The following is a 12960-nucleotide window of genomic DNA, read 5'->3' as shown; positions in this document are numbered from 1 at the left end:
CCATCTGTGCTCTTGATGTAAATAAAAGCTTCATGCCATGATGTATATTTACCAATAAAAGCAACACGTGTACATACTTCTGGGTACAAACTGAGACTGTACAACAAATGTAAGGTGAATAAAGTCATTTGTATGGGGAATTCACCTGATGTATAAATATTTATCAAGAATTTACAAAGTAGAAAAAAAATGCTTAGATTTATTTATTAAGAAAAAAAGAACAATGAATAAAAGAGCAAACAAACCACAATAAAGTCAACAATCCACATGAAGATAAACCTGCATTAACAAGATGAGTTAAACAGTTAAAAGTTAATAGAAACAAAAGTTTTGACTTGCTACAGGACATGATAGAAGTAAAGAGTAAATGTTTTTAAACCTAACGCAACAGTTCATTACACACACAAAAAAGAAACTAAAATAGTGGTTGCATGGTATCAACACTACGGAAGAAGATTCACCACTGGGATGCATTACTTCAATGTTTGGAATAACACAAGCCCAAAATTAATTGAATAATTACCATATGTTGGTGGTCAAAACCTCAAACTCAATAAGTTGGAGATTTTGAATATTAATAAAAGCTGGAACAGAACAAGGCTCTGGAATGTGACTGCATATATTAGGGATCATTTTCCCATAGATCAGCTCTTTCACCCATGTACCACTGAGGCCTCAGTGTAAGATAGCTTTCATTCAATTGTCAACACAATTTAAAGGTACGCTACGCAGGAACTGTCAACTAATGTTTCTAAACATTATTGTCCCTTGAAGGTAAACAACAACCCCGGCTTTGCTACATTTGCAGGTTTTTTTCTGCACTTCTGGCACCTTGTTACCATCTTTTTATCAAAGATGTTCCAACACTAGTTTTTTCCCTCCCAATACAGATACCTATCAGAGGTATTAAAACACAGATACCGCCCAAGCCTACTTGCATGTTGGCTGATACTAAGTACCAGTGAGATACCATTACATTTAAAGGAAAATAAAAAAGAAAACTGATGTATACTACTATCCTTGTATGGATGTGAAATTATTGCTACCATTGTTGTGTTGGGTGGCACGGTTAAACCTTTAGTAAAACAAGGACAAATTAATAGAGAATCAATGCCATAGAAAATGCTAAATTGCTGACCTTTTACAGCTAACGTTACACTTTTTTACTGGAAATCAATACTTCTTTGTCGCTCTAAAACAGTAGTTGCCACAGTGCAACATGCTGTGAAGGTTACTGATTTAGAGCAGCTAAGAAGAATTGATTCCTGTAAAAAACTGCCGTTCTTATCCAGGTGTGGATAAAGTTCAGAAGTGAATTACGTGGTACCAGATAACTGATTCAACATTATAGGCAGTATCAGAGGCATTTCCGATATGGATATCGGTATCAGAAAGACTCCTTTTTGTAAAGTCCCGACCTCACCTCTGTACTGTGCCCAAGGATGTCCCAGTTATAGCAAAATGATTTTTTTTAATTTATTTATTTATTTTTAGGAAAATCCTGCATTGTGTATCTTTAGACTAGAGGGACAACAAACTGGTGAAATCCACTGCTGTAGTGTTTGACTGAAATGAAAACACAAGACACTTGTTCCTCCCTGGTACATGGTTGAGAGCACCTGTATGAGGCTGTGGAGAGTGACGATCTAGGTTGACAAAAAGAAAGGGGAAAAGTTCCAGGTCTATACATATTTAAAAGTACAAAACAAATAGAAAAATATAAGCCCTTCCCTCCTTAGATATATGCCTTTTCAAATCCCCACCTCTTGGTGATGACAAGAGTTGGAGAGTAAATATAAAGTTAAACTGTGAAAACACTAAGCTGCGCAAATTAACTCAGTGCCTCTTGCTCAAGATTCTACTTCCGGGGAGGTGGAGGGCCTGGGGGAGGAGGGGGTGGAGAAGCAAAAGGGAAAGGCGGTTGACCCATGAAGCCCATAAGCCCTGGCTGTGGTGGTACAAACTGCTGAGCCATCAGAGGCTGCAGCCCCCCTGATGATTGAGGAGGAGGAGGAGGAGGAGCAGGAGGCTGGCCAAACTGACCCTGCTGCTGGTTAGACTGATCCTGACCTCCCCCAGACTGGCCTCCGCTGCGCGTGTTGTAGCCTCCGCCGCTGTTGTAACTCTGGTACTGATCTGAGCCTGAGTTGTAGCTGTTCCTGTGATCCCGGCTTCTGTCCCTGTAGGAGGAAGAGGCGGAGGAAGTGGAGCGGTCTCCATCACGGCTGTTGCGGCTATCACGGCCGAAGCCACCGCGGCTATCCTTGCTGCCGCCACCACCGTGCATGCGGCGATCACACTCTCCCTGATACATGAGGTTAGGGTTGTTGGAGCTGCTGCCACGGTAACGCATTCTGCCACCTGTAACAAACACCACATGTAATGTCAGTGTTATTATATCCCAGCATTTTCATTTTAGTTTGATGACTGTGAGATATTACAGATGTAGTTGTGAACTTTTATAAAAACAATTTTTTGTCATATTTTCCGAACTTGTCACTACATAAAGTAGTGCATGAGGCAGTCTGTGAATAAATCATGTTTCTCTGCCTCCTGGTTGTGCTTCTAATGGCATATGCAAGAATCCACCACACATTAAGTACAACAAGCCTCTAATACAGCTGTCAAACATGTAAATCACTGCTCTTCAACTGTTAAACTAGGCAGCGCTGAACAAATATGAATCAAGATTCTGTTACTGCATTGCCTATTTCAAGCCTCAAATGTTTTCAGAGACATATTTTAGTGTACTGTTTAGCTGTAAAATGAGAATATTTGCGACCCTGCCACCATGTTGGAAACAGTCGGGCCAAAACAAAGCACCACCCACTGGCCTGACCAGAAACATTCTCATTTTACAACTAACAGTACTCTAAAATATGTTTCTGAAAACATGAGGCAAGAAACAGGCGATGCATTGACAGGATTTTGATTCATAGTTGATCAGCGCTGACTAGTTTGACTGTATCTCATGAGACAGACATGATTGACAGCTGTGTTAGAGACTAAAAAATCCCCTTTGGACATGGTCACACATGCATCAAACACTAGCGAGTATACGCCTCCCATTTACCTCCATTCAGTGTGAGCCAAGGGCCAAATAAAACATTTGATTCTGGTGGCAAAGCATATTCACATCTTCGGTGAAATTTGAGCGGTGAGGTTGCAACCACAACCAATAGCTTAGTATGTAGAGGACACACTGATTGTTGCCGTGTCTAACCAGCTGAAACTGTGTGATATTGGCCATGAAAAACACTATCTAACCCACATTCGCTCATGAGCGACTGTACCCTTAGAGGCACTACAAGGAGGCAGAGAAACATTGTCTCGTGTACTACTGTCTGGATATTGTGACAGTTTCAACAAATACGACACAAAGTTATTTTCATAAAAGTTATCAACTGTAGCTTTAAGTCCGTCTTACCTCCTCCTCCACCACGCCCAGATTCCACCAGCTGAAGCAGTTTAGGGTTGATGGCCTGCCGGGCCTCCGCTAGCACCCGGACAAGGTCTCGCGCCTGGCGCAAATTCCCTGGGGTGAAGAATGTGTAGGCAGTGCCCTTGTTGGTACTGCGGGCCGTACGTCCAATACGGTGCACATAATCCTCAGAGCAGCTGGGATAATCATAGTTGATGACGAACTTGACATCTTCCACATCTTTTGGATAGTGAATGAATGGTTTTACAGCGTGAAGGAAAGCAAAGACATGATAGTCTCAAGGGGGGGAAAAGCTTCTGGAGGAAGAGCTGATCATTTTAATTCCACTTCAAAAGCTGATGGTTTGTATTTTAATTAATTAATATACATATAAACTGTATGTATACATATGTTATTAATTTAATCTTTAATTTTGTTCATTAACAAAGATATATTGTTGATAAAAATCTAAACAAGTAGAATAACTTACCTGCTTTGTCAGAAAATCGAGCAAAACTCCATACATCAAAACATTTTCTTCAGTTTAACACCATTATAATTGATTTAAATCCAGTACAGACAAAACTGAACTTGAGGTTTTTGAAATTGAGCTGTACAGAAACCATGTTTAGGCTTCATAATCTTCACACCAATGTGATTACTGGTCAAAACATGTGAAGACGAGGAGTCTGTTTCTTATTACAGAAGACGTGGGGCTCTGACAGCACTGCTGATCAATACGTCGACCTTTTCCCCTCCATCATGACAGACGGAAGCCATTTCACCAACCCTGACCTACTGAATAACAGAATGACGATGTGCCGGCTGCTATTCTTTGGACTAAAACATAAGCACGATGGAAGTACGTGGATGTGTGGTGAGCTCATGGAGGAGTTAAGAGAAAGGGGAGGTGAGGTACTTACCCCCTTTAGGATGTTTTTACAAAGGTAGTCAGTTCCCCCTGATCAGTCCTGGTTTATAGTGAGGGGCTGAGGGGGAGGGAGACAGGATTCATCCCTCACCTTCTGCACACACCAGCAACGTCAGACGGGAGCAGAACCGTTAAACACACACACAACGGCTGGTTCTGTTGCTCTCTCGCTGCATTGCAGGGCCCTCCTCAGACCCTGGCCAGGACTGGATCCAGACGAGCCCGTCTAACTCTCTCTCCCCTGTCTGTCTGCTTTTTGGGACGGACTGAAGGGCAGACAAACAGGAACCTCAGGCTGCTCCCAAGGAAGGCTCGTTGGATTTAAAACTCTGACAATACTGGGCAGGGGGATCTTAGTTACCCATGAGGACTAAGAGGGCTTTAATCCATCTAAACCTAGCCGAGCTTCTACTTTAACATGACTGAGGGGGCAGTGACAGCAGCGCAGACTGTTACAGCTGCCGTGTGCTGCCAAACCCTGAGAGGAGAAGAGGGGAAAAAAGAACAAGGATACGGTCATAGGGATGTCAAAGATCTTCACTCATCCCCCCTTCTCACATTTATCCTGCCAAGAAATTAGATCAAAGCCTTCCTGTTGGTGAAACGCAGAAAATTCAGCTGCTACTGTCCTACTCATATGTATCTGCAAAACATAACAATATGAATCATTTTGCAGAATTACATTAATTGAGCACCTACACAATATATTATCTTATGTACACCAATCAGCCAAAACATTAAACCACTGACAGGCGAAGTGAATAACATTGATCTTCTCATTACAATTCAATGCTCTCTTGGGAAATCTTGGATCCTGGCTTTTTATGTGCATGCCCCAACATGAAACTCCCACCCAAAAACAGTTGCTGGCCAAGTGCACCCCCTAATGGCAACAGCACTCCGCAATAGCAGTGCCTCCAAATCCCCCTTATCCCAATCCGATTGAGCATATATGGGACACACCAGTGCCCCAGGTCTCCTGTGTCCATGCCTCGATAGGTGGGTGTCCTGTGGGGTCCTTGAGTCCTGTGGGTTGTGAGGGGGCCTTCTATGAATCTGACCTCTTCCAGCACGTTGCATGTGCTTGATCAGATTGGGATCTGGGGAAATTAGAGGCCAGGTCGCCGCCTTGAGCTCTGTGTAGGGCACGGTGCGCTGTCCTGCTAGGGGGCCACTGCCATTACAGAGTGTGCTCAGTCTTGCAACAGTGTTTTGATGGGTAATGTGTGTCAAGTTGACCAGAGGTTTCCCAGAAGAACATTGCATCATAACAAGATTATCAATGTTATCAACTTCACCCATCAGTGGTTTTAATGTTGTGGCTGATCGGTGTATCTTATATGTGGAAACCGGTAGTATGAGCAGCATCCTTATTTGATTATTTAATAAAGGAGAGATAAGAAAAGGTGTGCAGGAGCATCTGCCCCACACAGCCCTCCTTTCAGGAGTGTGCGTGCCAAAGAGCCCCGGTTGAAGGAAGCCATTTAACTGCAGTAACAAGAAACAGACTATAAACCCAGCAGAGCAGAGAGCCTGCAGGCTCCACACTAAAAAATGTCAGGTCGTAAATAGTAAGGGAGATTCTTAAATGTAATGTGCTGATTCATCTCATTGTACATCAACAAATTCAAATGGATTACACTTTCTTTGTTATTTCCACATGTCTACTGAAAGCAATACTACAAACTTTATGTATTATGGAAAATTCCTAGCGTGAGACCTATAATAAAATCAACCTGGCAATTGTAAAAGGCAGAAATTTGTCACTTGCTAAAAATGTATTTTGTTTTTACAAAACAACTGCCAGATCCAGCTGGCCTCATCTGTAGTATACTTACCTATTGGTCAAAATACAAATTGCTATGCACACATCAATTAACTCTATTGACTATATAGTGTTCCTCTATACGTGTATAACACTTAATACTAGTTACAGAAAAAATATAAGTCACAGAAATTTGTAGAAAAAATGAGAGAAGAGACAATAATATGAGAGATGATGCAGCATTAACTGTGTGTGTGAGCAGACATACCCAGACCACGAGAGGCCACATCTGTAGCAATCAGTATCGGAGCTTTGCCACTCCGAAATTCTGTAAAATTAACATATTATTAATATAAATTTAACATGGAAATAATCACCACTCACACTCTGTATTATCCATGGGCCCTATAGACATACTTGCCAACCCTCACAATTTTCCTAGGACTTCCTCCTGGGTCACAATTCTCCAGTGTTTCTCCAGATTATTTTTAACACCTTTTTTGTTATCACAACCTGTTGCTAATACTGCAAAGCATCTATAAATCCCACGACTGTAAAAGTCAGACAACAATACAGCTACACCAAATGTCTTTTCCTGGCATGACAAGACAAAGAGCTGCTTGCGCTTTGTCCTCCTCAGTAAGTGAGAGATGAAGAAATGGAGAGTAGAAGACAGAGAAAAGTAAGAAATTTCCGACATCCTGGGAAGAATAATTCTGGTTTCTTACAGAAAATTTTAAAGGAAAAGGGCTTGAATTTTATAAAGTCTGCCTCATTGATTTTTCCATCAATCATGGGGGTCGCACATTGCGATGAAATGAATGAATGTAAACCCATGAATATTACTTTATGCCTGAGATTTATGCAAGCTCATGTCACAGCAGCAAATTATTTTATCAGTTTTTCTGGGGTAGGACCTCCACATCCCTCGCCTGGTATCAAAATCCGCCGTATTTTTGAGGTCTCAAGGTTGGCAAGTATGCCTACAGATATGACAGCATACTGGTTTCGGCAAGACAATGATGTACAAAAAGGGCTAGAGAGAAGTGGTACCATTGTATTACAAGTATTCTTACCTCCGAGTACCCAGTCTCTTTCTGGCTGGCTCTTGTCTCCATGGATACACATGGCTGGCCACCTAGAAAACAAAACCATAATGAAGTGGGAAGATTAGTGAACACTGAACAGCTCCTGTCTGTCAAATATGTGCATAATGCATCCTAGATGATGATGTATTAGATGTTGTTTCATAACAGACAGTCATTTCTCACCCGTCCCGCCTCATCCTCTTGGTAAGATCATCACAACGCTTCTTCGTCTCCACAAAGATGATTGTTTTGTTCTCTTTTTCAGCCATTATCTCCTCCATCAGCTGAAAAAGTCTGCAGACAGGGAGAGACAATCAAAGCACATCAGTGGTACTAAGCTCAGTGTCAAGTGAGTGAAAGGATGAGCTCATGTTCTGTAACACTATCATAGCAGTTAATAACATAATCATAACATAGTGTCATTTTAAGCCAGACATGTCCTCGCTGGCTATCCTTACTTCTGGTCCTTTTCAGTCTCCATGCAGACATCGACAATCTGCAGGATGTTGTGGTTGGCACTGAGCTCCAGAGCACCAATATTAATCTGAATGTGGTCCCTCAGGAAGTCCTCGGCAAGCTGCCGAACCTCCTTCGGCCAGGTTGCACTCCACATCAGAGTCTGTCTGTCTGGCTGTGAGACAGAGAGAGAGAAAGCATGCAACTGATTTAACTGAAAAACACCTCTACATTAAAGTGCACATAGACATGTTTTTTGCTTTAACTTATCATTATAAAGTAAATATTGATTGCGCAGTGTAATAGGTATAGAACGAGCCTCTCTATCACTACACAACATGTACTTTCTCTGGGAAAAATGAAGGCTCAATTTAAGGCACAAGGGAAGTGTGTCAACCATTGTGCAACCAAAAAAGGAAGGATAGCGCTTTTACTTTCCCTGGTAGCTATTAGTAGCTATTCCCAGTTGCCAAAGAGTATGAATGTAAGTTTTCTGCAGTTACAGCAAGGTGTTTGTTGAGTTGTGTCTTGGTAAAATACTTTGAGTTAATTTAACTTCCCTCTGGTTAGCAGTGAGGTAGCGTAAATGCCTATGGTGACTGTGGCACAAGAGGTAGAGTGGGTCAGTGCTCAATGGTTGGATCCCTGGCTCCTCCAATTTGAATGTCAAAGTATCTTTGGGCAAGATACTGAACCCCAACTGTGTAATGAGTAGGTGGCACCTGTATGGTAGCCCTGGCCACCAGTGCATGAATGTGCAATCTTAGTTCAGACTATGGAGCCTCTGTGTTATTATTTCACTACCTAAGCACAACTTGTAACCCTTGGCTACATTATTATTCCCAGTAGCAGAATTGGCTGTGGAACAACCAAAGCAACTGTGGAAAGCAGTAGAAGCTGCTAGGCTCTGAGTAAAATGGAAAGCATTCTGGTTGTCTTTGCAACGCCATCAATATCACTTGGAAATGCTACAAGGAAAAAGTTGAAAATTTGTCTGTTTCCACTTTAAATATGCCAATGCAATCATTTCAAAGTCAGCAGTCATGGTAACCGAGCCTTTGTCCTACCCTGATTTGTTCCACTATCTTGCGAATCTGTGGCTCAAAGCCCATGTCCAGCATGCGGTCAGCCTCATCCAGCACGAGGTAGGTGCAGCGCCGCAGGTTAGTTTTCCCACTCTCCAGGAAGTCAATAAGGCGACCAGGGGTGGCGATACAGATCTCAACACCTGGAATCACACAAAATCAACACATCAAAAAAAAAAAAAAAAAAAAAAAAAACCGGATAGAGATACACATGTTATTAGATGATTAGGCAGAACAATGTCCCCTCTGCTTGTTGATTTTTTCTCATGTGCGCCACTTTCTGTATAAGCAGTCCAACAATTGCTGTCAGGCCTGTCTACACCCAAAACCTCACAAGGAACAGTGTGGGCTAAAATACCAGGCAGCAGCTGTGGACTGTTTTAGCAACACTGTGCTACCACAACACCAAAGCTGGGAAAGTAGTAGCAATGCCTAAGTATAAACTGTATACTGAGGAGGGTTTTATGCATTTCAAATTATTTTGAATAATCCATTATATGTGTCCATCTACAACCACACCCACCCCTCTCGAGATCTCGAATCTGTGGTCCTTTGGGTGCTCCACCGTAGACACAGGTGCTTTTGATCCGGGAAGACTTGCCGTAGTCATATGCAACCTGTTGAACCTGCTGAGCCAGCTCTCTGGTCGGAGCGAGTACCAGACACTAGGGGGACAGGAAGAAGAGGAATGAGGGAGGTTAAACAAACTGACTGTGTGCACACACTAACAGAGGAAACACTTCAATATAACTTAATAACACATGTGGAATTTGCACTCACAATTGGGCCATCTCCCCTCTCCAGATAGGGCTGGTGGTTGATGTGTACAATAGCAGGAAGAAGATACTGCAGGGAACACAAAAACACAACACTGAATCCCACTATCGTGTCATTATTTGAACTCTCTGTTCAAACACTGTATTGCAGTCGTACTGCTCTTCGTGTTCATGTCTTTCTGTTGCAGTTTTATGTTTAGCTGTCAACACTTCATATCCTGTGAGATGTGCTATGCAAATACACTTTTTATGACTTGCAATTAAACATCAAGTGACGTTGTGATGGGCTGTCAAACGCCAGAGTGCTCATAAATCTGTAACGTGTCATACGGGAGAGCAGCAATGGCACTAAATAAAAGAAGGAGGACCAATGGAATCGGACAAGAGTCAAGACCTCTGTGTCATTCTTCCATGAGCTTAAAGTTGTAATGAGGAATCAACGTGGATGCTACTAAGAAGATGTGTTGTATTTCATTGCTCAGAGCATTTAAACAACATTTTGATAATCAAGAGCAAAACAAACCCATCAGGTGAGCTATGAAATATGATTAAGAACACATTTTCTGATTATTTCAACACCCCTGAACCTAGCACAAGGCTGCAGAATTAACTGGGACGTCTGCTACTTACTCCTCAATGAACGACAGATCTGTGACATTTCACTAACATCCTATTGAACTAACATAGCCTACCTACACACCATACATGTTGTGCTAAATCATGATGACTGGCAATGAAACAAAATACAGTTTTGTGTGGCAGGAAACACTAGCTGTTGAATGTGCATGTACTTTAACAGAGCATCACGGAGAAACTGACGCCATATTTCACAAAAAGTATCAAAACTCTAAAAGTTAGAAACATTTTCACATGTCAACTCTAAAAAAAACAATACTGTGAAAAGAATCGTTATGCCCATCACTACAATAAAGTGTCATCACTACGTAGGGTGGGATGAAGGCCAGGTAGCCTTACCGCCAGTGTCTTTCCGGAGCCAGTCTGGGCAATCCCCACCATGTCCCTGCCGCTCAGGGCCACAGGAAAGCCCTGAGCCTGGATTGCTGTTGGCTCCTTGAAGTTCTGCTGCAACAGCACATCCATCACATACTCTGTCAGAAGGAGGAGGGAGACAATCAACATGATGGTTACACTATTGGACTTTTACTTTGGTTTCTGTCTATCAGTCTTTGCAGCCGAAGGACAGTCCTCAAAAGCATTTTCTTCTTCTGAACATGAAACTTACGTACACTCCACCTCCATTTAGACTAATTGTATTGCTTTGTTTAAATTTACCATATAAGGAGCACAAACAAACAAACACAAAAATTATATTTATTATATTATATTAAAGTCCCGAAATGCTGGAGTAAGTGAATGAATTATTTATTGTGCATGCTAGAGATAGTTTGTACAGACATTATAGTTTGTGTAACGTATGGTTTACTAACGAGGAAACTGTGCATGGTGAAAGGCAGTGACCGCCTTTGGACAGCCGGAGCCTCTGACGGTGATCTCCTTCTTTCTGCGAAATTCTTCCTGATCATACTGGGGGGAAAAAAACAGAGAACATATATTTGGACAAGGTGTATCAATTATTTAAATACCTTTGTTAATCTAAATTGTCTGCAACTACAACACAATTGTTGATGGCCACTGTGAAAAATGAGCGATACTGATGGAAATATGATCAAAACTTTGTCAGTTCTTTGATTTACCTGACTCATGCGCTGGACTTCTGGATGTTCACCATAGAAGTTCTTCTCAAATTTTGGCAGCTCATCCAGGTTCCACCTCTTTTTACGGAGACGCTCACCTGGATTCCCAAACTTCATAGGTGGAGGTCCACTCCGGCTGCTCATGGGCCCAAACCGTGGCCTGAGAGACACAGTAATAGTTAACAGCAAGGCAGGCTCCGGCATTACCTGCAGCAATGTACTTTATGTTTTTGACATATTTGCTCTTGTCATGCCAATTATAATAATAATAGTAATGATCTTTACTGTCCACAAAATGAGGCAATTTGCCTTTGACTTCACCTGTTGGTTATAATACATCACAGTAAAATTGCAATGCCTAAAATAAATAATACAATTGGGTTGCAGCGATATACGGGTTTTAAGATATAGGCTACCATGATACGTAAGTGGATGGTTATCATATCAAGTTGACGATTATCATATCGTACACATGTACTTATCTATGATATTGAAAAAAATGCAACTATACGGAGAATCTCCCCTTTCTTTTAGTTATTTTCAAAGAGGACACTCTTTTTACATGTAGTTCCATTTACAAAATAGTTTCAAGTCTCAATTATAGTAATATATTATTTGTTCCACCAAAAATAACCCTTCTATTTTTATTCCTTCAAGGGTCATTCTGTATGATAATAATATAAATTCTGTAATACTGTAATGCCTTGAAACCGCAATATTTTCTGAGATGGTTATCATTCCGTGAAAATATCATACTGTTGCAACCCAGGGTGGCATTGGCCCTCCCTAGCACGGTGGCGCCTCTGCATGTATCTATCCGTTTCTTGTATTGTTTATCTAAAAGTGCAATTATGTAATACACTTATCCTAGACCCACTAATTTGATTTTGTAAGGAACAGTGTCTAATTTATGTGCTTTGACGTGCAAGAAGTGACAAAAACTGTAAAACCAATTATTGTGATGTTTTTCAGCTAAAATTACCAGAGCTAATGCTCAGCTCAGTTTGCATCATATAACTGATAATTATGATGACTGAGGCTATAACAATTACTGCGGAATTTCGACAAAAACGCAAGTTTCGGTGACCAGTAAATGTTTGTGCTTCAGTCTTCAGACTTTGGTGATAACATGACCTCTACGACTGCAATGTTTACAGTGAAACTAACCACAAACTGCCTGGAGAGAGGCCTTCAGGAGGTTTGAGCTTTTCTGCTTTCGTGTTGCACTTACTGAGAGACCAGTCTCAACGGTCACGGCTTTGGGTCAAATTTCCTGCCTGTGATATCTTCACATTATGCACCTAATATTGTTACAAACGTGTGTGTGTTATGTCCAAATATTAACAACAAACTTACCTGTCTCGTCCGCGGTCTCTGTCTCTGTCTCCGTAGGAAGAACCCCCTCTCATGTTGTCGAAAAAAGTAAACTATCTCCGCTAACGTTATAATCGTTACGTACGCTTTAGCGTTCCTTCGGCGTTATTCGCAAATATAAACTGCAGTAATGCGCAATTTACACTCGCAAAACTATTTATATTAGACTATAATTACGCTTAATTTCGAAATTTGGTGAACTATTGTTGTGTGCGTCACGTAGCTAAACGGCTGCTTCCCTGCCCTCTTCAGCGACGTAACTTCAGCTAGTAATTCTACGTAGCTTCATTTGGAAAGAACGAGCGCTACGTACAAATACTCTCTACGTTATAATGGTGAATATGATTCG

At 41.5% G+C, this 12960-nt stretch overlaps 1 protein-coding gene across 1 annotated transcript; it reads right to left on the bottom strand.

Moving 5' to 3' along the window:
* Nucleotides 1-188: 188 nt before the first annotated feature.
* Nucleotides 189-12880, bottom strand: LOC125886252 (probable ATP-dependent RNA helicase DDX17). The gene is made up of 13 exons (XM_049572292.1): nt 12594-12880; nt 11238-11397; nt 10971-11067; nt 10498-10631; nt 9527-9592; nt 9270-9411; nt 8729-8889; nt 7664-7836; nt 7389-7499; nt 7194-7255; nt 6386-6445; nt 3428-3661; nt 189-2361 (listed from the first exon to the last, which is right to left on the bottom strand). Exons 1-13 carry the CDS (start codon nt 12644-12646, stop codon nt 1859-1861), a joined length of 1956 nt encoding a protein of 651 aa, XP_049428249.1. The 5' UTR covers nt 12647-12880; the 3' UTR covers nt 189-1858.
* Between the last annotated feature and the right edge of the window lie 80 nt (nt 12881-12960).

The sequence above is a fragment of the Epinephelus fuscoguttatus genome, linkage group LG3 (assembly GCF_011397635.1).
Source record: "Epinephelus fuscoguttatus linkage group LG3, E.fuscoguttatus.final_Chr_v1".
In the NCBI taxonomy this organism is placed as follows: Eukaryota; Metazoa; Chordata; class Actinopteri; order Perciformes; family Serranidae; genus Epinephelus; species Epinephelus fuscoguttatus.
This window is presented reverse-complemented; position numbering and strand designations above follow the sequence as displayed.

What these genes read in the sequence shown, in the direction of transcription:
- LOC125886252 (XM_049572292.1), bottom strand. Translation starts at nt 12,646, where the DNA reads ATGAGAGGGGGTTCTTCCTACGGAGACAGAGACAGAGACCGCGGACGA. An exon ending in AGAGACCGCGGACGAGACAG is followed by an intron (nt 11,398 to 12,593) that starts GTAAGTTTGTTG and finishes TGTGTCTCTCAG; the next exon opens with GCCACGGTTTGGGCCCATGA. An exon ending in TGTGGCCTCTCGTGGTCTGG is followed by an intron (nt 3,662 to 6,385) that starts GTATGTCTGCTC and finishes ACTATCCAAAAG; the next exon opens with ATGTGGAAGATGTCAAGTTC.